This window comes from Sorex araneus, chromosome 1, assembly GCF_027595985.1.
Source record: "Sorex araneus isolate mSorAra2 chromosome 1, mSorAra2.pri, whole genome shotgun sequence".
Lineage (NCBI taxonomy): Eukaryota > Metazoa > Chordata > Mammalia > Eulipotyphla > Soricidae > Sorex > Sorex araneus.
Genome location: NC_073302.1, coordinates 145,067,178 through 145,091,239, shown reverse-complemented (window position 1 = coordinate 145,091,239; position 24,062 = coordinate 145,067,178). Strand labels below are relative to the sequence as shown.

The 24,062-nt window shown below is 36.7% G+C and overlaps 1 protein-coding gene across 1 annotated transcript in view; it reads left to right on the top strand.

The window, feature by feature from the left end:
* Positions 1-24,062, top strand: part of ADAMTS6 (ADAM metallopeptidase with thrombospondin type 1 motif 6) — a 264,427-nt gene that overhangs the window by 202,020 nt on the left and 38,345 nt on the right. Inside the window, exon 21 of the mRNA XM_004608478.2 lies at positions 18,014-18,143. Coding sequence (XP_004608535.1) covers positions 18,014-18,143 — 130 coding nt within the window. The remainder of the gene's footprint in view (positions 1-18,013; positions 18,144-24,062) is intronic.

The window sequence follows — 24,062 nt, the reverse complement described above, 5'->3', positions numbered from 1 at the left end:
ATACATCTTGGCACAATGAGTGTCTCTGCTGGTGCTTCTCCCAAGACTATCACGAAGGTGGGCTATTTGGTTTTCTTGAACGCATTCTTGGTAAAGACCATCAAGAGTTCTAAATAATAAAATGAGCAAGAATCAGATGACACAGACTCAACGTCTTGTAAAGGGGGATGAGAAAGTATGTCTGCGTGCTTGTGTGTTTGTGATTGTGTGCCTGTGTGTTTCCCACAATTCTATTCAAACTCCCTTCTCCAGCCAATCAAAGTTAAGGGGCTGTGCACTGGGATACTACGATAATTCCAGGTGTCTGGGTCTCTGGGTTAATGGTATATGCTGATCCTATTAGAGTCCCTCAGAGAGGTAGCTGCTAGGAGTTTGTTGGTGATGTGTTGGTTGTCCCATGTGCGTTTTTCATGGGTGCCTTTTCCCCACAATTTACTCTATTCCTAATCCTCCTCCCTCTAGTGGCCACCAATGCAATTCTTTACCTCTGGCTGGGAGAGCAGGACAGTTGGCTTCCTTCAAAGCCAACACCCTTGCTGCTGCATGGACTGGTGAGTAGAAGTGCTGTGCAAGCAGCATCTTCCTTCTCTCTGGAGACTAGATGCATCGCCTCCACCGTACACTCCGATCCCAGTAGGCAAGAAATGAACCTGTCATTCAGACGTAGGCTGGACCTCACCATTCCAAATGCAAAAATTAAATTGTGAACAGTGACATGTAGAATGAGAGAAATGAAAATAAAGTGTGTCATCCCATTTTGCCCCATGGGCAATGCATTATCTTTTCCCATTTCTAAATTGCTAAAAGGCATATAAGTTAACATGGGCTTTAACTTGTCATGTTCTAGTTTAGTTTATCTTGAATTTCTAACACACTTGATTCTCAAGGCCTGAATTAGAGATGATTATTTTCATAAAAATAAGTATCATATACTAGTTTTAGTATGTTTAGTCTCAGAAAATTAAATCAAGGGTTAACTAAAACTCCATCTCCCAGTATTCCAGTTAAATGCACTACAAAATTTAAAAATTAAGAGCAATTAAATAATATAATGTCTCTTATGTAAAGTATCATGAAATATATTTATGCATAATTTACACATGTTTTGAAAGATCTCTAATTCCCATTTATTTTACATGTAAAATGGCTGATAATTTATAATGTAGTCTTTAAAACTATGAGACAATAATATCTATTTTAATAAATAGAAGCATATTTGAGATCAATTATTCAAATGAACATTATATTTTAGTGGCATTTAACACCTATCTTCTTTGTTTAAATTACATTTCTCTTTATTTGATCTATACATTTACCTATACTTTTCTCATACCAAAAACCAAAGTCTTCATGATATCTTTCTGTACATAATTCAGGCCCTGAGGTAAAGTGAAATAAATTTATTAAATAAGAATCAAAGTAATTCAAAGTTTAGCAAATCTAATGAGAAAAGTCTAAAAGTTGAAGTTGATTAGTTTGGAGAAGAGAAGGCTTAGAGAAAGTATATTAGCATTTTCAAGTGTGTGACAGAATGTTGAATGGGAATTTCTTAGTGTCTGTTTGTCTTTGTACTGAAAATTGCTATATTTGGGGATAGTTTAGACACAGTCTTGTCTAAGGCCAAAGAGGGATTAAGTGAATTTTCAATGTTCCTTCTAAGTCTATGACTCTTTTGTTCAAAAAAGATAGATAGTTCAACCAAAAAAAGGTGGGGTGGATACTAGAACTGAATATATCATTTTTTAGAACTGTAGCTAAAACATAATAAAAATCCCCTGTGATTTAATACATTAAAGAAGAATGAAAAATCAAAATGAATGTTATTCTTTTCCATAAGACTTATATTGAGAAATCATAATACCAAAGTGATTTCTTGAGATAAGGGTTAAAACAAAAGAAAAACAATAAAAGAGAACAAGTCCTGGAAGAATTCTCTTTGTTATTTATACTTCTTTCTTCTCTTTTGGAGCTACTGATCCTAGATTTTTGAGGTAGTTCTGGGAACCAGAATTCTGCTCAGTTGTAAGTGATTCTGACAACATTCACAAGGCCATTGCCTTCTTTGGAAGAAAGATGTGTAATGCCTAAAATCTGGCAAGCATAATAAAAAGAGCTGCCATTTGTCTTGCTTGGTAAGTGGTTCTCAGAGTGTGGACCCTGGATAGTGGCATCAACCACACCTGAGAATTTATTAGCAATGTTCATTTGGGGGCTCTTTCTTTATCGCCTGAACAGAAGCTCTTTAAGCAATATTTGGCAATCTTATTTTTCAGTAGGAGCTCTTAGGTGGTTCTGAGGTTCACCAAAGTCTGATGTCGCTGGCTTACATAGCAATGAAAACTTAGCTGTCTAGAACCCACATCCTCATCACTGAAGTGTGTGCCTATTTCTAGACTCATCCTATACATAAAAAAGTATTTGAATCATAACATTAACATCAATGAATGAGCAGAAGGAATGGATTCTTTTGGAAATTTTATATTTTTACTAGTTCATTTCAGTGTGGGAAATGAGCTTTAAAATGCTAATTTTCTTAGTATGTGAGGCAAAGAGATTATCAGAGAGAGGCACTATGATTATAATGGACAAATATAATGAAACCTCTCTGGCTATCGTTCAGTATTTCTTATAATATGAAGTGCAAATCTCCATTATTGAGGCTACTTTTTTTTTTAAGGCATATCCTTCTTTTAACTCCATTTATTCTTTCTTTCTCTTTGTTTTGGGTTGTTTTGAGCCACACCCAGTGGTGCTCAGGACTTATTCCTGACTGTGTGTAAACCTCACTTCTGGCAGGTCTCAGGGGACCATATATGGTGCCAAAGTCAGAACCTGGGTCAGCTGTGTGCAAGGCAAACATCATAAGCACTGTACCATTTCTCTGACCCCTAACTTCAAGTTCTTTAATTATAGAAGGCCTGTGACTGAGAGTAGTAAATACTTTAAGACTCAGGAATATATCTCGTTTATTTGTTTTGAGGGGGTCATACACGACATTGCTCAGGGCTTACTCCTGGCTTTGTGTTCAGGAACTATTCCATGCGGGGCTTGAGGGATCATATGGGGGACTGGGGATACAATCTGAGTCAGCCGTGTGCAAGCAAAAACCCAACTCCCTGTCCTTCAGGCCCAGGACTTAGGGATCTTGATCAGTGAGGCAGCCAGCCATCTGCTCGGGGTGGAGGTGAGAAAACAGACATTCACCTGTAATTAAGATATCTTTCAGAATAAAAGTAATTTTTGCCTATTTTTTTTTACTCAGGATCTATGGATATATATTAAAGTCAGTTCTTAAGTGGGATATACCATTTTCATCTTTCCATGATTTTGTAAGGTGTCTCCAGGCTTTGCGTACTTTCAGAAGTGGAAAAAGGAAAAGAGACAATGCACAATTTCAAAAGAATTTTCTGTTGTAGTATGACAAGACTCCCTAATGTGCTCACCTATTGCAGTCCTGCCTATGTTGAATTAATGGCAAGACCTTTCGACTTTGAATTCAGTCGCAGTGTTGATCGAGTTCCCTTGTATGATCTTTTCAGATAAGAAGTTTTGAAATTGTTTTTTCTGTTGCTTAGCAGACCCAATGATAGAATTCATCCTGCTGGAAATGTTTCTGGTGATTCAGTGCAGGTAATGGGTTTTGCTCTGAGTCAGTGATGAAACACTTCCTTGGCCTGATGAAGCTGCAGGGTGTTGTCTTCAGGATAAACATGGTTTTAAGATGCAGTTGTGACTTCTCCTCTGAGAGAAACCCGAGACTGATGAATTAAATCTATTTCCTGAAGCATTGTTGCTCTTACTGGAGATTTTTAAAATTCCTTTTCCAATGCATTATAAACCTTGTGATTTACCAGACTCACAAAAGTATATACTACTGATTAATGTATTCATTGATAAAACCTGACTTGAGGTTGAGAATCATATTATGTTCTGATAAAGGACTTTTTGAGTTGTTTAGTGGTAATTTATGCCAGTGTGCTTTTGCGCAGACTTGTGTGTGTGTGTGTGTGTGTGTGTGCACGCGCGCCCGAGTAGGGATTGAACCCAGGCCTCGCCATTCTATTGTTCTACTGTTCTACTGTTGAGCTGAGCACTGACTTAAAGATTCAAACAACAAATGTTTCATGTTAATCCTTTTTTGGGGGAAGGGGATGGTTTAGGTCACAATGGGCAGTGGTCAGGGCTTGCTCCTGGCTCTGGGTCACTCCTTGTGGGGCTCAGGGGACCAACTGTATGCAGTGCTAGGGATTGAACCTTGGTCAGCTCTGTGAAAGGCAAGCACTTTAACAGCTGTACTATCTCTCTGCCCTATATATTTATCCTTTAATTTTAGTCATTTATATGCATATATTTATTTATACACATATATATGTATATATATGTATATATGTATATATATATATATATCTTTTACTTATGTTTGACTCTAAGTATGAGTCTCAGATTTTATCATGCATCAAAATTGCTTAGATAGCTAATTCAAGAAAAGATTGCTGGGTTCTGCCTCTAGTTTCTGATTTAGCACTTCTGGGGAGTCCAGAATTTGCCTCTTGGACCTATTTCCAGTTGAGGCTGGTGCAACTGGTTTGGTAGCCATACTTTGAGAAATATTGTAATAATCTTAATAATTCATAATAATAAATTGTTGAAACAAAATAACAAGTCTGTTAGGTAATGGCCCACATCAAAATTGCTATTCTTCATGACCAATGGTTCCTTGTTCAACTATGTAAGAATAAATGAAATTGTATACTTCATAAAAATTTTTCTGGTGCCCTGTTTCGTTTGATCATTCTCAACCCCAGTGTAAGATCGAAGTTACTATTTCTGTTTTCTAAGTGAAACTCTAGTGAAGTAATTTGCTCAAATTAGAACTTCAGCCTACAATACTTCAATACTTTTTGAATATAGCATTTTCTCCCCCCGAAAAAAAAATTCCCTTATTTGAACAGACTTTTTCTTTCACCAGTTGGCAATCTCAGTAGATCTACATGATTCAGCCTGGCTCAAAAACTTCTTCACAAACTTTTCCTTAAGCAATGGTTCTCAATGTCAGTTGAAACTAGGATTCACCTAGAGAATTACTTTATTTAATTGATTGGAAGCTGTGATCTGAGAACCAGATTTTCATTTATTATTTGCAATGTAAAATAGTTTTCCTTAGGGAATATGAGAAAAAGACAGGAGACAGAGTGATGCATTCAAGAGAAAATGTGATTCCCCAGAGTGGAAGAGAGAGTGAACCCACCCACAAAATAAAGAAAGGAATTACACATATGAGCTTGAGATATGGGTGACCTCCAAAATGGGGAATGCAACTACATGTCAGATTTTAAATTCTAGGTCATTCTTATCTTCAGTTTATGTTGAGAAGTCCAGCCTTAGGAGTCTGAATGAAAGTTGATTTAGTCTTCAAATAATTTGCATTCAGAGGCAAGTGCCTCTGGGAGCACCACTAACCTAGTTGTTACAAATTAGTGATGTTTTTATTGTTGTATTTTTTGGTTGTTTGTTTGTTTGTTTTGTTTTGGGACACACCCACAGTGTGGTTTACTGCCAGCTCCATGCTTAGGGCCCCTGGTAGGGCTCAGGGAACCATAAGAGAGTGCCAGAAATTGAACCCAGGTCAGCCGTCTGCAAGGCAAATGCCTTACCCATATACTATCTCTCTGGCCCATAATCACTGATGTGTTGATTGTATACATTAATACAATTTAGACATCAGTATCTGGATTGGAAAGGTGGAGACGGGCATCCAAAAGGGGAATTTTAAAATGTGCTGAATGCCAATTAATTTTATAACTGTGGTTCATGTGGCTATCGGTCTTGGATGTGCCTTTAGGAAGATTTTTTTGTTTTCTTCTCTACCTCATAGGTCATTTACAAGTCTGTAATTAATGCTTTTAAAATGGACTAAAATTGTGTTAAATATCACTTCTTGACAAAGATCAAGGAAAATTGTGCTAAACAGATTTTCCAAAGTCCTTCCTTCTAATTTCCAGTTTATGTGGTACTTAGGGAGCTGAATGAAATAATGTAAGTTGTTATATACATTAAACCAACTTTGATTTAGATGTACAAATCAGAATATCATAGGCATACGGCTCATGTTTTAACTCAGTATTTGTGAAAACTAGTAACATTTTTGTTTTCTTTGTGACTTATAATTCTAGTTATGGAAAGGCCTGTTGTTTTAGGAAGTTGGGGGATGAAATTTTGCAAAACACAATGGCATTCAAGATCATTTCTGCCCCTGCTTTTCTGTTTTCTCATTTCTCTTGACCATTCCCATTCTGTTTCCACACCTTCCCAATGCCTCCTCTTATCCTATTATTTCACAAAGTTCTTAATAGTTAAATTAAAAACTGCTAAGTCAGCTAAACAGGGTCCATGCTGTCTTGTTGCATTTAACTTTGCACCTTTTTTTTTAATAATGATGCTTTATTTGTGGTGCAAATAAAAGTCAGAAACATATAGGCAGGCACATTGCATGTACTTATTTGAATTTTATATTTTGATGGACTTGTTTGAAATTTATACTAGGAAATGCAGTCTTTGTTTTACCATTCACTCTATTGACACTTTTGTTTACTTTCCCCAAACTGATTTTAATTCTAGGTTTCTCTTCCTCTTTGCATACCAAAAAATTCAATTTGCTCAGGGTCCTGCTGACAACAGGTATCTCTGTGCTGAATATTGCTTGGGAGCTGAGGGGACAAAAACTGAGCTGAAATTATGTTAATTTTGAGAAAAAGAAAGATGGAGACAGGTATATGTGAAGAGACAATTTTGATTTTGGTTGAAGATCAGAGAACCTACTTTTTCTCTACATGTGCTCTGGAATTATTTAGGAAAGTTATTATTTTTCTGAGACGATTTAAACTTTTATTATTACTTTTCCTTTTACATTACATAGCCTAATTAATTTTTCTTATATGTTTGATGCTTCTTTTGTTTTGTTACTTGATTGTTCTTTTTCCTTCCCTAAGTATCATCTTAATCTGTGTTGGATGTATGTGTGATAGAGAGAGGGAGAGAAAAAAAAGAGAAAGGGAAAGAGGGAGAGGAAAAGGGAAGGTAAGGGGGTGGGGAGAGAGAGAGAGAAAGAGAAAGAAAATAGCATAAATTATAAGATATTTTGTGTATTTTTATTACTAGCTAGGACATATTAATTTGATTTACTTTTTTGTATGATTTTCCTGAATTTTAATACATATTTGAAGTTGTGTCTACACCTTAAGATTTTTTCTATACTTTATATAGTTTTGGCTACTGTTTTGAATTTTCCATACTGCATCTTGAATTTTCAAACTGCCTGGGATTCTGCTGTGAGTCTGCAGAAACACTATACCACGTCCTACATCTCTCACTGAGGACACGGGCACAGTGACCTTGATTGCACGTCACACAACGTATTACTACTAAGCTGGATTAACCAATCCATAAGTGGCAACCTAGATATTTTCTTTTGCCAAGGAGAACTCTGAAAACTTTTTGGAGAAATTAAAAACTCTATCAACCCTTTCCCCCTAATTGAACAGTTTTAAAACATTTAAATTAGGGGAAAACAAATTATTTAAGTTTGATGAAAGTCATCTCATGGGCTGGAGTATTAGAACAGCAGGTAGGGCACTTGTGTTGCACTAGGCCAACCCACTTTGGATCTGCAGCACGCTGTGTGCTCCCCAAAGCACTACCAGGAGTGATCCCTGAGCAAAGAGGCAGGAGTAACCCTGAGTACCACCAGGTATGTCCAAAACAAACAAACAAAAAACTTATCATCTCACTTGAAGCAAGTGTTGAACTTAATTTCACAGGAAGAAACATTTATGGTTCAGAAGTTTAAAATGAAGACTTCTGTGGAATAATAAGTCATTTGTCCTTCTGTCTTTATTAAGCATCTTTTCTGTTGTGTTCTAAGTGAGTCTCTGAGTTTAGTTTAAAATCTGGTAGATGAGCAAAAAAGGGGGTATGGGCTGAAACAAAAAGATCCCCCAATACCAAATTCTTCTTTTTAAAAAAAATTTTTAATTTTATAAAGTAGTTCACGATATTCGATTACATTTAATATTCAAATACCAATCCCACCACCATTACACTTTCCCACCACCATGTTTCTATCCTGAACTCCAATCCTTGTCCCAAAGCAGAACCAAAATAATATACTTTGTGTTGTTTGTTATGAAAAATGACTGAAAATGCTACAAAAAGTTTCCTTTGAGGAAGCAGTGTGAATGTTGTTGTATTTCACCCAGGGGCCATTAAGCTTTTCTATAAGAGATCACTAACATGTTGTTAAAGGTTGAGTTTTGTGTGCATATATATATATATATATACATATATGTGTATATATGTATATATATATATGGGCTAGAGCAATAGCACAGTGGGTAGGGCATTTGCCTTGCATGCGGCTGACCCAGGTTCGATTCCTCCACCCCTCTCAGAGAGCCCAGCAAGCTACCGAGAGTATCTTGCCCACACGACAGAGCCCAGCAAGTTACTCGTGACGTATTTGATATGCCAAAAACAGTAACAAGTCTCGCAATGGAGACGTTGCTGGTACCTGCTCAAGCAAATTGATGAGCAACGGAGTGACAGTAACAGTGACATACTTCCATAAAAAAATTGTTTTCCCTCTAAGATTGGTTGCCTCCTACTTTGAACCCCATCAAATGTGGTGTGGTACTCTTAGAGTATGGGTAGGGTATGTCCTATGAAAATGCTACTAATGGTCCAGGAACAGGTTCACTCGTGGCTAAGGCTCAGCCCAAGCCTGTGGAAAGTGTCCATAAGCATGGCAGCGGTTGAGTTCTGGAGGTTTTTGGCTGCCATGGCTGGGTCCCTTGGGGTGGGGAAGACTCTCACCCGCACCCCTCCAGGATGCCACAGTAAAACAGCCTGACAGCGCCCAGCGGCATGAATATCCAACTCTTCTTTGCTTACCGTGTTACCTAACAATTTTATGTAACAGTGCACACTAGATTATTGCTAACACACTGTTCATGATTTTTTTTTCCGCTTTTGGCCCACACCTGATGATGCTCCTGGCTCTGTACTCAGGAATTACTCCTGGTGTGCTTGGGGGACCATTTGGGATGCTGAGGATTGAACCTGGTTTGGCCCTGTGCAAGACGAACATCCTAACTGCCTTCCTATTGTTCCAGCTCTACTGATGTTATTTTATCAAATCTTTTATGCAGATTGCACTAGCCCCTTTTCAAAGTTGAGTATTTCTGCATTATTTCAATGGTAACATTTTAGGTTCCTGTTATATATTTTTGTTTCAATATTATGTTTCAGGGACAGAGAGATAGTATAGTGGGTAAGACAGGTAAGGCACTTGACTTGCACACTGCCAACCTGGGCTTGATCATCGGAACCTTATGTGGTCTCTCAAGCCTTGCCAGGTATGGCCCCAAAACAACAACAAAAATTTGTTTTCCAAGAATGATACAACACAAGCATAATTTGCACTTCAGAGTATAATCATTTCATTCTAAAATAAGTAAAAAAATAAGTCCTTATTAGAAAAAATATAATACAATCTTTATTTTTTTGTTTGTTTTTTTGTTCTTGTTTTTCTTTTTGAGTCACACCCAGTGATGCACAGGGATCACTCCTGGCTCTGCACTCAAGAATTACCCCTGGCGGTGCTCAGGGGACCATATGGGATGCTGAGAATCGAACCCAGGTCAGCCGCGTGCAAGGCAAATGCCCTACCCACTGTGCTATCACTCCAGCCCCCAAAATATAATACAATCTTTAGGCCAGTACTGATACTGTGTGAAAGACTGTAACTCAATATATGACATAAAACAAAAATGCTTTGCATTTTCACAGATGTCCTTTTAATTCCTTTGCCAATTTTCAGAAGACTAACACTTTTAACATCACTAATAATGGTCAAATGACATTATTAATAAACTAACAGAATGAGATTCAGACAAACAAGGATGTTGCAGACTTTTATAGATACAACCGCAATAATAATGACTGGCATTTGTATTGCAGCTTATAAAAGACAGATGTAACTTTGACAGAGACTCAAAATGGAGAAGTCCCAAAATGGAGCAGACACAGAAAAACAAAATCCAGTCGTCTTTTGAGTTTCAAAATAGACTTGATTGAAATTGTGAAAGACATGAAGGAATTGAATATTATAACAAAATTTTAAGTTGTTATTAGAAAAAAATATTCTAATATTACTTTACAGGGTTAAGTTAAAATATCAGATGGAAATGTTAGTTTGAATACTCAAAAATACCTTACTCATTGCTATTTATTTCCTTTTGAAGCACATAATTATATAATTCATTTTAAGAACAAAAATACCTTTAAAAGATACTTTCCAAGGACTGGAGAAAATCAGCAGCAAGTAGGGCTTTGCACATGAAGACCCGGGTTTGATCCCCAGCGTCCTTAAGTTCCCCTGAGCCCTGCCAGAAGTAATCCTTGAATGCAGATCTATGAGTAGCCTTGAACACATCTAGGTATGGCCCAAAACCAGAAAAAGAGGGGTGGCAGGGAAGAAGGGAGGAAGAGGAGGAGGAGAAAGCGAAGGATTTGTATGATTAGTCAGTCATAGTTATCACTGTATCACTGTGGTGTTTCTGTTCAGTCTTTTTCCCACCATGATCTCTTTCATGTCACATTCAAGGTAAGAGGGAAACTCCCCCCTTTAATCCTGGGATTAGAAGCGCTACATTATAAGGCACCTGTGTCCATCACAGCTCACAAAGGCCTGAGCTTGGAGCCATCAATTGTACCTAATTTGGCTCTCATAATAACCTGCTCTTAGCAAATTCATACTCTTGGCCAGAGAGTTAATATCCTCTGCTTATCTTTTTCTGTTTTTTTCCAATGTTACTTCAAAAAATTTTTTTTAATTCTCTTGTATATTTTCAATGTAACTTAACCTTTCTAACTTCTTGAGACCAGTCTTTGGATGTGAAAGTTTAGCTTGATAACCTGAAATTCTCAACTGAATGGAAGAGATCTCTATTAAACTCAAAACACTCCTTCCACAAGTGCCTTTTTCCTCCTCCTGCTCTCCAATTTTCATTTTTGTTGCTTTAAAGATGATAAGCTCCCCTGATATGATGAATCTCAGAGTCTGGGTCATATTCACTGATTGAAAACCTAAACCAAAGTTGAATGCAATTGTATTAATCTCCATGTTTCACTTCACACAAATTCTGCACAAAATAAACTTTTTCTTGTGGGGGGAGGCCCTTCCAGTGCTGCTCGAGGCTTAGTCCTGACTCTGCTACAGGATCACTCCTGCTGGTCTTCAGGATCAAACTGGGGTTAGCCTCATGCCAGGCGAGCACCTTAACCTCATACATTAGGACTCCCACTTTAAACATTTTAATAATCATAGTATAATGCATCTTTACAAGGTATTTTGCAAAAAAAAAAAACAAGAACAAGGTATTTTGCATAAAACTCATTTGCGATAAAATAAAGCGTGAATCTTTGGGCTCAAGAAAGTGATTTTAAATATATTTAAAAATATATTTAGAAAGAAAGCTTCTCTATTGTCAATAAGGCTATCCTGTGTGTGAAAAAAAATAGATCAAAGTCTTCTTATACTCTCAACATGGTCCTACTATAACATTTTTTTCTTCCTTTTTTTGGGTTTTTTTTTGGGGGGGGTACTGTTTCAGGTGTGAAGCATTGCTGAGAGTGTTTGAACTAAGAGGTATTGGAGGGCTAGCAGGCCAAACCCCCAGTGGGATATGTACTTTGGATATGTCCAAAGAAATTGCTGAGCCACACCCCCAACCCCTGTTCTAAAGTTTTTAATAAAATTCCCCAATCAAATAAGCTTCTACTAAAGATCAAGGAGAGTCCTTTTTCTTATGAATTCAGTCTTTACATTAGGAAAATTGACTCTTACAAATTCCAGTCTCAATAATTTTCTGCCAGTGAATATGTCTTAACTTTTTGATACGTGCCCAGGATTGGCATGAAATAGGGCACTGCATCAAGGCTAGAGCATCCCATGAAATCAAGCAGATGTCGTTTTCCAGACTTAGTATTCTGTAAAGGGGGAGAGCGGACATAGAGGAGAAAAAAATTAAAAATTGAATTGTGGAGGAAGAGATGAGAAAACTCATAGAAATTTGGGTCTTGGATAAATATTAGAAGTGCTCTAATTTGGTTGTCTTCTTTCATAAAGAAGAAAGGCAAGCTTTCCTTGGATCACTTACCTAGAACCCAAAATGATGTAGCTAAACATAGCAGAAGTTGGATTGAAGAAAATCAGTAATAAAATGAAGTGAAAGGGATAATAGATAATAACATCATGGATATTTAGTTGAGCTGCAAAAAGTAATGATCAAAAAAGAAAAGACCTAAAATTAAGGGAAAGAGAAATCACATCAGCATAACATAGTAAAATGAAAATTATTAGGCCTGAAAATATGTTCTTTTAATTAAAAAGTCATCTCAACAGTATTTGCATTATTGTCCCTGCCTCATTTTAAGCAATTTCATTGAGGTTAAACTTTCTCACTCATTTTTTCCTCTGTGATAATAAAAAAAGTCATTCCTTAAACATAGTAGAAATTTAATTAAGCTAAGGTGAATATTTTTATGGAAAGGATTACTGTCAATGTCTAGTGAGTAATAGGAATAGCTACGGGAATCATGTGACTTCAAATAAATTTAATAGATATATACCTCCACTTACCTTCCCATTATTAAACACAGTTACTCAAGGAGGAAAATAGGGGTTTTTTTAGAGCAGCATTTTCATTTTCATTGTCCTCTATTCTCCCTCTAATTTTGCTTACAATGGATGGGAAGACACTGGGGAGAGAAAGGAAGCCTTTGGAAGATAAAACTAGCACGAGGCTCTTCGGAAGGAAGACCATGGAGTGGAACTGATTGGGACCTTGGGTGCCAGCTGTTAGATCCAAGGCAGATGGGCTTGCACTGCCCTGCAAATGCTTGTGTCTGGCCAATAATCACACAGCACAACAGCCAGATTCCAGCAATGAAGGGCAGAGCAGAGAGACATTTTTTTTTCCTGGCACTTGTTGGTCTTTGGATGTTAGCGGCACTGAACATTTAAATTAAGTTAATACTGCTGGCCATATGTTCTGTATACTGTGGTTATATAGTGTTGTCTTGGTTGCTAGCTACTTTGGATGCTGTGGTAAAGCAAATTGTTGTCTTAACCACCAACCACATTGTCAGTATAGCTCTGACTTTATCCTTCTCCACCCCCACCTTCTGAAAACAGCTTCTCAGATAGATATGATTGTCTCTAGGTTAAATGACCTAAATGTTAGTTAGCCCCTAAGTTCCACAGATACGTATATCCTCTCTTTCCCTTCCTGACTCTCTTATCCACGTATGATGGCTGCTGAGAGCTCATTTAACAATGGTCTAGGACTGAAATGCTGGCTTTCTGAGTAGATCTGAGACTTAGAACTGTCTTTGTCCTGTCTTAACCGTCCTCCACATTCATATGTCATCCTTTGATGTGGAATTCAAGTGATATTTCTACATACTGAGTGACCATTCTCTAATTTCTAAATGTAGAGCTTCCCTGAGGAAAAGCAATCTTTCTCATCAACTGTTGTTAAAGTGAATTTATTAAATTATTTATTTAGGTAAGAGAGAAAGGACATGGGAGGATTGAGCAGCATATAATGAAAGTAGAAGGACAAAAAAAAAAAGAGGTAAGGCACGAAAAGTCTCTATGGTCTCTGAAGTCTTCAGTGAGATTTGGTTCTGGCACTGAGGATGCAGAGTAAAAGATCCTCTGTTTTTTGCTTGAACCGTCTCTTGGAGGAAATGCTGAAATGATGAAGGATTCCAGGCAGGACTTGTGTGCATCTCAGTGGGCTTCTTGTTCATTTTCCGATAGAATATGCTGTTTTAGAATCCTAAAAGCTATTGGCTAGGGATATTCTTAGTAGTAGAGCACATGTCTTGCTTGGGTGAGGTTTCACCTTTGTTCCCCAGCATGTGTGTGTGTGTGTGTATGCACACGCGTGCGTGTGCCCATGTGCACCTTTCTGCACACACATGCATGCGCACAAATACATACATAAACACACATACACTCAAAAATACTAAAAGCTATTTCTTGAAATGTGGTCCTTCCTCCTATTAGACAAAAGAATTTTGATGGACATACAGATTTTCTATAACTTTCAATTCATGGTAGAAATTTCAATGTAATATCTGAGACTTTTAAACATACAAATTAGAAACAAGGGTTATATTTTTAGATTAAGAGCCATCAGGGGACTGGAGAGTACTTCAGAGGGTTGCCTTGGATGCAGCCAACTTGTTCAATCCATGGCATCCTGTATGGCTCCCTGAGCACTTCCAGGAATGATCCATGAGTGCGGAGCCAGGAATAACCCCTGAGCTTTGCTGGGTTTGGGCTAAAAACAAACAGAAAAGAACCATCATGTTAGATTATATATATATATATATATATATATAAATCAAAGCATAAGCAAATAAGAATGGATATACCCATTTAAAGAGTTTATATGTAAACATATCTTGGTTAATGACAATTTGTACTTACATTTTGTAATATGAAACTTAAATTTTTTAAGAATGGAAGAAGGACTGCATTGAAAAAAACATAATTAGTGCAGTTTTAAATTTGGCCAATTAAATTCTGCAGAGCATGTGCATATTTCCAGGGAATATGAACACTTAGGGACTAGAATTTTATTTTCTATTCGGCATATACGAGAGATCATGTGGACATTTTATGGTTTGGATTATAAACTACAAGTCTTTAGATTTGAAAAGCAAAGTGGCTTTGTGTAACTTGATGTAATGATTCCCAACAGGGTTTAAATAAACTTCTTAGCAATGTTTTATGGATTACTTTAAAAGAAACTATGTACAAGTGGTTTGATCAAATAAAAAAATTTAAACTAAACTACTTCTTTTGTTGACTTAGTTTAGGTTGCTTGATCTATATTAGTGTGCATGCATATTTGCATGTGTGTGCGTATGTGGTGTGATCTATATTTTATACTTCATAAATCTAAAACCTTCATTTTCTTAATCCACAAGTGTTTTTTTTAAAGAAATCCATCCAATTAGGTGCGTTGGCTTAAAGTTATTCTGTTGCTACTGACTTAAGAAGAAAAAAGAAAAGATATTTGTAAACCTGCCAAGTTTGGGGGTAAAAGTTGGAAGGAGATTTGTGTGTTTTTGGAGGAAGATAGTCAACATTGTAAGAAGATTTGGAATAAAATACCAGTATAATCAGTTCTTGAGTGTGAAATACCACACTGTCTAATGTAACATTTTAGAAGAAAATTAATAAAAGATGAATGCTAGGAAAAATGCATCTTCATAAAACAGAGGTTTTCATGCTATTCAAATACTTTAATTTTTACTTATAAGAAATAGTGTCCTGAAATTATGAGACTAAAATGAACCCCCAAATACCCTAATTTCTAGTTGGTAAGAAATCTGGAAGACATGACCTAAATTAAGTCAATTGGTAATTCTTAGTCTTAGCCCAATATCTCATAAAAACACAGTGCCTTGTATTTATAACTAATCTCTATTGAATGAATGAATGGATGAGCGAATGAATAAATGACCTGCAAACCACATTTAGTTGGCATTTTTAGTTCGTGGAAAAGTTTTATTTTGTCTCCTGTGGTTTTTTTGTATTTTATAATTTTTAGCAATAAATGTCATGTAGCTAAAAATGTTCAAGATATGCATGGCTAGAATTTGCCTTAAAATAAAATATAAATCTCACCTCTAACAAACAATAACATATCTGGGACTCAATGGCAGAGAGCTGACTTTTATATTACATGTTTTTTTTAAGAATTTGTTTGTATCCAAACAATATTTTTTGGGTAAATTTTTTAAAAGTAGAACCTGATATTGACCTGGAATAACCAATTTCTTGCCTCTGAAACAAAGCAGCATAAATTCCATTGTAGAGGGTGGAAATGTCTATCCCTTTTTGAAAAACAGCTCAGATACTACATAAATGCCAACTTTCATGTTGCAAATATCATTTTTTAAAATAATTAAACATTTGTTAAAAATTGGGCAAAGTTGTAAGTCCTTTATGTAAGGGGTGGCTTGAGTCATATTTGAATGACATTTTTTAAAGTAAACCTATTAAAACAATCTCTTGCTCTCCCCAATAGAAACAGAATATTGAACCCAGCTGGATAGATATTCTGAGCCACTGTGGTAGCTGGTAGTTGAGTTCTGTGACTAATGGTAAGATTTTTGTCTAGGTACATCACATGGATTTAGTTATCTGCCTACTGGAATGACACAATGGGAAGATAGTGGTGAATATGGTGGAACATCTGTGAATGGATTACAACTATGCCTTGTGTGAATCATTCTTCCCTCAAAAATCTAGTTTAACAGATAACAAATTCCCAAATGCTGTTGAATAAACCAAGATGTTTGGCTTATTCTAGGGGTTGGGAGGGAGTGAAGACACCACATTCTCTAAAGCATTTTCCCAGTAATTTTTGAGACCCCTACATTAAGGAAAACAAACAAAAATATTGACAGAAGTTATTAGAAAGCAGACTTGGTCACAGCCTGTAATAAAGCATACCTTCTTCAATTCAGCACCACCACGGAAGCCACAGGTCTTGACAGACATAAACGTCTTTAAACTCAAAGGGCTTCATCAAAAGTGTGCAGAACATGTGAACTCAGGCTCACCTTCCTGCAGAATTTCCGTGACTCTTAAAGGCTGTTCTCTTCTGGGGGTACAAAGCCCTTTAAATGACAGTTTCCTTCACTGAATGATCTTGTTTCACCTTGATTTCCCTAATCTGGGATCAGACTCTTTAGAGTACTATTAAAAGCAACTGGAAAGAAGGAAAAAAGTGAAAAAAACCATGAAGTTCTTATGGGATTACTTAGGTGTGAAACTGGTTTCCTGAATACTGCTAATGCTGCTTATACTACATTTTCTGGGTAATTTCGCCTATCTGTTTATATATATTAGGTGAGTAAGTAGTTTAGCTTGTGATTTTATTTCGTTTCAGGAGTCAGCTGCCTCTGTAAGACCTGGGCATCTAGCATTGTCCTCTAGTTTGACTCTTTCTCTATGTCTCTGTTTACCTTTCTTTGCTTCTTTTGCTCCTTGACATTAAAAAGAAAATGAGCCTGCATAAAGTCTGTTCACCAGGGATGTTTACAGTAAGAGTGTGTTTGTGTGTGCCTTTGTATTTTGTGAAATGTGAACAAGTAGTGGGTGTCTTTGTGAATAACAAATAAACATCTATTGAGAATTTTACAGATTTTATAATGAGAATTTTTTACCTGTGACAAACAGGTCACACAGATTAATTTTCAAAAATGAGATAAGTATACTCCAAGTTAACATTTGATGGAGTAAGTATATATCTGTTTGACTTTGTGTAATTACTAAGGGGCCATTTTCACTAAAGCCAATAAACTGATGATTTGCAGTTCAAAGGAGCCTCACTGCCATCTTAAAATTGAAGAATTTGTGAACTTTTAGAGAATTAAATCTATAAATGAGAATGGGGAAATGAAATGTGTGAATGTGATGTGTTCCAAAGACTAAATTGATGGAATTTATACTATAGAATGTAGGAATAAATTTGTGCTTTATTTTTTATTTTAAATTGATAAATAATCAATCTTTTCTATTGAAATGTTTGTTCATTCACACATTTTATCGGATAATATTCTGGGGTTTATTTGAGAAAAGGATGAAGAATATCCAAATGGAAATGTGAATTGTTTAAAATTACCAAGACTTTCTTTTCTGAACTTGAAAACGGTTGACGTTTCCCAAGATAAGAAGAATCATTTCGCTTGCAGTTATAGCGTCATCACCGGGACTTCTCTCCTTTTTAGACAACCAGTCGAGAGTATCTGGATCAGAAAAGGCAGCAGCGACTCAGTGAGGGTGCTCCTCACGGAGGAAAGCGATGCGGACCTGACATAGTGGGGAGGCACGCTCCTCTCCAATTAATCATTTCTTCCTTTTCTCAAGGTATCCAACGACAGGAGGTGGTCTGCAAAAGGCTGGATGACAACTCCATTGTTCAGAACAACTACTGCGACCCCGACGGCAAGCCCCCTGAAAACCAGCGTGCCTGCAATGGGGAGCCCTGCCCGCCCGAGTAAGTGAGAATGAGCCCTTTGCCTGCAAGTGCCAAGAGCCATCATTTCTATCTGGAAACATATACTCGTATGATATAAGTAAATTAGAAAAGGAGGTAGAACATTGCAGAGGGTGATGTCAAGTCACAGAACAGAGATTCTTTTTTGGTGGGCCACAACTGTCAGTCCTCAGGGATCACTCCTGGCGGGCTCAAGGGACCAACTCAGGTTGGCTGTGAGCAAGGCAAATGCGTACCAACTGCACTGTCTCTTGGGTTCCAGAACAGAGATTCTTATTTCTTTATTTATAGGTCTCAGTTACTAACCCCTTTAAGGCAGGAACTTCTCAGTGCTGGAAATGATCTTATTCCTCAGTTTTAAGGTGAATCTTTCCACATTTAAACATTCTGCAGCCAAGGGGAGCCATGAAAATCAACATGATTTTTTGCTTTTAAATATTCAGCGATAAAATGTCAGTGCTTTTATTTTCTAACTTGGTTTTACATGTCATCATCCTAAAGCATCTGTCTTTTGAGTTTGGGGCACAGCCATGCAAGTGCCCTCTGGTCATACTCCTGACTGATGTAGTTTTTACAGCTTAATGTAAAAGGAAAAAAGAAAGCCCATTCATCTTAATGATGATTAACAAAAACTAACATTTAAAACATGGCATCCACTTTAAGTGAGCTCCATTTTGTAACTTGTAAGAATTCATAGGCTTTTCAATTGAGCAAAGAGCAATGATAAGGTGAAAAATAGTAAAGATGCTGAGTTAATGAAGAAAATACTGATCTGTGTAGGGATTTTGCCTGATTAATTGTAGTAGGACAGACTGTGTATATATGACTATTCATTCTTATTTGAGAAATCAGAGCAACCATCATCCCCATGGTTAACTAACTACCACAACCTGAAATTCATAAGGGAAAAAAAGAGTGAAAAAATGAATTTATATATCTCAAGCCCTAGATGACTGGACAGGAAAGTCTATTTTGAAGTAACTCCTTTTTCTAATGCAGTGCTGTCCTCCAGATCTTGGAATCTATAATAATAAGGAAATCAGATTCCAAATACAATTAAAGGAAGATGTATTTCTTAATTTTATTTCCAAACAATACTGCCTATACACTTTTATTATCTAAAATCAGTAAGTGTCTGCCTGAATGGATGAATCTTTTTTTTTCTTTTTGTATTGCACCCAGTGATGCACAAGGGTTACTTCTGGCTCTGCACTTAGGAATTAGTCCTGGCGGTGCTCAGGGGACCATATAGGATGCTGGGAATTGAACCTGGGTCGGCCGTGTGCAAGACAAACACCCTGGCTGCTGTGCTATTGCTCTGGCCCCAGATGTTTGAATCTTAAGGGGAGCTGTTCTCCTCTAGTCTCTAAAAATATTTTAGGGCAGTGAATATTAAATAAGGAGGATAAGAAACTTAGATAAACCAGTAGTTTTTAATCCTAAAACACTTACATTTTTATATTTATTCTTTTCAAAATATTATTACCATGGAACTAATTCCTTAAAGTCCAGATAAAGTTATAGAGAAATATGACCAAGACATATATATATATTTAGTTTTCCTTTGTTATGCCAAAGGAATAAGGTTGTCTTTCATAAGGTTGTCTCAAGAAAAACTGAAAAATTATATAAAACAAAGTATTACCTATGAACTAGAGCCTATTTTGTTTTGAAGTGATAGGCTTTCCAATCACTTCAACATATTATTCTTTTGCAACTGTGATTCTAACCCACCAAGTTAATTCCCTGGCAATCAGGATTTTTAACTATTATGTTTGGCTTTTGAGTAACCATTTATGGCATGAGGCCTGTGTTACACCTGTTCAATTATGGCCTCAACCTTTTTTTTTTTTAATTTGCTTAAGCTTAAATTCTACTCAAGTGTCCATTGGGATTTGAATGATTGGCCATTTCATCTCATAAACAGTGTTGGGTTTTGTTTTTTAAAACAATTTACCAATAATTGATGTGTTAGATGATTAAAGTTTACTATCTTCTTTTCTTATACAATTCTAAAATAAAATGATACATACTACTCTTTTTCAAGTTTAGACATGAGGGGGTAGAATTGGGAAAAGATAAAAAGAATATAAGAAAGAAAGAAAATTTAAACTAACAGTTTTCTAGTTTGGAAAGAGTTACAGAAATACACTTAAAATATAACTATTTGTTATTTTTATATTGACATACCATTGGTTTGCTTGACACAATTTTTTTCCTCTTCAGAATATGTTACCACACAACACCCGGCACCAAAGTTCAATATCTGTCAACCACAATCCCATCTCCCTCTCTCATTCTCTAAACCTTAGTTCTGCCTTTGGAGTCCAAGGATTTGTTTTTATTTGTTTTTGTCTGTTCCCTTGCTTTCCGCCTCAATATCCCACGCAAGTGAGATCATGTTGTTACTATTCGTTATTAGTTCACATCCTCTTAGTTCCTTTTAAGTTTCTCTGTTTTCCTTTGGGCTCGGATATTAAAAATAATATCTTCATTCTTTAGCATGTTAGCTGCGTATGCGATTTCCAAGTAGACACTTGTATTATAGAGATAAAAATCATAAACTACTAAATACAATAAGAACCTTTAACTGAATGAGGAGGAAAAAAGATATTATTTTAGATGATAATGATGTGCTAACTATATTTGGTTTTTATAATATATATTAAAGCACAAAATATTTTGAAAACAATTAAGTGTAAAGAAGACAGAGTATCCATAATTCCTATGTTATCACTTAATATTTTGGCAAGTATATTTATAGTCCTATTTCTTTGTCTAGGAAGTCATATGTACATAACAAAATAGTATTGCACTATTTATCATGCTTTCTAGTTGCTTCTCAACATATTTTGAACATTAAATATATTCCACAACATCTAGTACAAGCCATTGTTTACTTAACTTGGTTTTCCACAGTTTAAACAATATTGGTTGTCTCCTAGCTTTTGATCCTATATGAATCCACAGTATGAATATTAACATCTGCCCTTCTGCTTAATGAATAAAAATAGAATTTAGGGTTCAAATGGAAATATAATATTCATATTTGAGACATATTATCAAAATTTTCTCCAGGAAGAATATATGAATGTATACACCTACTAATATTATACAAGAATACTATTTCCCTAAACTGAGCAGCTCTGGATATTTTTATTATTCACTGTCACTGTATCACTGTCATCACATTGTTCATCAGTTTGCTTGAGCGGGAGCCAGTAACATCTCCATTCGTTCCTGTTGCATGCTAGTGTAGCCCAATGGAGTACTGGGGCCTCTTTCAGGGTCAGGGGAATGAGGACCGTCGTTACTGTTTTGGGCATATCAAGTACGCCACGGGTAGCTTTCCAGGCTCTGCCATGCGGGCGGGATATATCCCGCCAGGCTCTCCGAGAGGGATAAAGGCTTTTGGGGTGGCCTCTAATCGCCTTTACGGGTATTCCTAGTCAGGCATATATGTATATATATATATATATATATATATATATATATATATATATATCCCTCTATGATTTGTTGCCTACTGTCTGAATCCCATCAAATATGGTGCGGTAATTATGGAAAATGAGTAGGGAGTGTCTTATGATGTAACTAGGAATATGTTCACTCATATGTGATACTCGGCCCGAGCATGTGGAAAGTGGCCTGGAGCATGGCGGTGGTTGGGTTTTATTATTATAATATTCTCCGAGAGCCCGGAAGGTACCGAGAGTATCTGGCCCGCACAGCAGAGCCTGGCAAGCTAACCGTGGCGTATTCAATATGCCAAAAGCAGTAACAATAAGTGTCAGAATAGAGACGTTACTGGTGCCTGCTCAAGCTAATCGATGAGCAATGAGGTGACAGTGACAGTGAATATTTAATTATTTATAATATTTTATTATTTAAAAAACAATCTTTGATTTTTGTTTTTTGGGGAGAACCCACACATGGATGTATTCAAGGGTTACTCCTGGCTCTGCAATCAGGGATCACTCCTGGTGGTCCTCAGGGGAGCATACAGGATGCCAGGAATCAAACCTGGGTTGGTGTGTGCAAGGCAAGCACCCTATCCATCTACTGTGTGTGCTATCCCTCTGGTCCCTGGTTCCTGACTATTTTAATTGAAGAAAAATTTTATATCTAATTTATGTCTTATTTTATATATGTTAATTTTTTGATACCAAAGATTTTAAAATCTTGCTCAGTAGCAATTAGTATTAACATTTTCAGCTTTTCCTCTTTATTGTCTGATCCATTTTTCTATTTATAATCTTGTTATTGATTTACATGAACTCTTAAGGCACTAAGGAGTTATTAACTCTTTCACATTCTTCTGAATAGGACTAGAATGATAGCACAGCGGGTAGGCCTTGCATGAGGCTGACCCGGGTTCGATTCCTCTGTCCCTCTCAGAGAGCCCAGCAAGCTACCGAGAATATCCCACCCGCACAGCAGAGCCTGGCAAGCTACCCATGGCGTATTCTATATGCCAAAAACAGTAACAAGTCTCACAATAAGTCTTACTGGTACCCGCTCAGGCAAATTGATAAACAACGGGATGACAGTGCTACAGTGCTACAGTTTTCCATATTATTTATGATATTGCAACCAATTTTTACCTATAAAAGTTAAAAAAATATTATACAGAAAGCTAACAAACCCTTCCACCCAACTATCCCTGCAAAAATTGGTATAGTGTTTAGAAAAGGTTTGTTCATTCCAGTGCTATATTTCTAGATGTTATGCTTTGTTCTTACTTTGGGGGTATCTTTTGGGGGGGACTCTCAAGCAGTATTCAGGGGGCCTGGAGCCACTCTCTGAAATTGTCAGTCAGCAAGCCTGGAGGTTTATAATAAAGGCACAAGGAGGCAGTTCTAGGATTGGCTGGGTCAACTCAGTGGTACCCTGGGTCTCTAGGGCCACAATGAACAGTGCTGAGAGACTAAGAAGAATAGACAAAAACCAGCATTGGTGGAGAAATAATGACAGTGTCGATTTACATGACTTTGAAGGGTCAGAGGAAGCCTTTCTGAGAAGAAAAACCAAATGTACTTACAGCAGCAATGAAATGACAAAGAGTATCAGTCAAAATGATTGTGGGCCAGGAACATGGGAAAAATACATTCGAGAGGCACTAGGTAAAAATGTTGGGATTTAGGACATGGCTTTGGGGTGGAGAGATAGTACAGTGAGTAGGATGCTTGCCTTGCACGCAGCTGACCAAGTTGGATCCCTGTCATAGCCATTTGATTCCCCGAGCCCTACCAGGAGTGATCCCTGAGTGCAGAGCCAAGAAAAAGCCCCAAGCTTTGCCAGATATATTGCCCATCCTCCCCCCAAAAAATATAGCTTGTATAACTGGAAAAGGGAAAGGGAGAGGTTGGTATTAAAGCACAAGACTGATGGGAAACTCATGACAAAGGAGAAAATACTGAATTGAAACCCAAAAGGAAAGGCCAAAGAGTTCAGCTTTGACTAAGTTCTGTCAATAGCAAGAACATTTCTGCTTTGTGTTATCTCAAATGAAGAGTTATTAGATACTGATGGTTGTCTAATACAGAAGTTTTGAAATTTGTGAAAATCAGAAAGGCAATAACAGTATAGTATAATAATACTTTCCTATGAATTTAGAAAAAAATTCTGAAACAATTGCACTTTTACAATCTCAAACAGTTGTAGAAGGCACTGTGCTTTGGGTGAAATGATTCCATTTTGTAAGAACCATCTAATTGGGCAAATACATATAAAAATTACTATAGTACAAGGTCATATGTTAAATATAATAAAGGAATTAAAAGCAATATTGCTAAAGAATGTTCACTCTGACTAGGGAAATATTTTTACTGGAGGTTAGTGCTTTTTTCAGTAGTATCTTTTTTATGATACAATATTTAATAACATTATTTTGAGTCATTGCACCTCACCCATGGACAA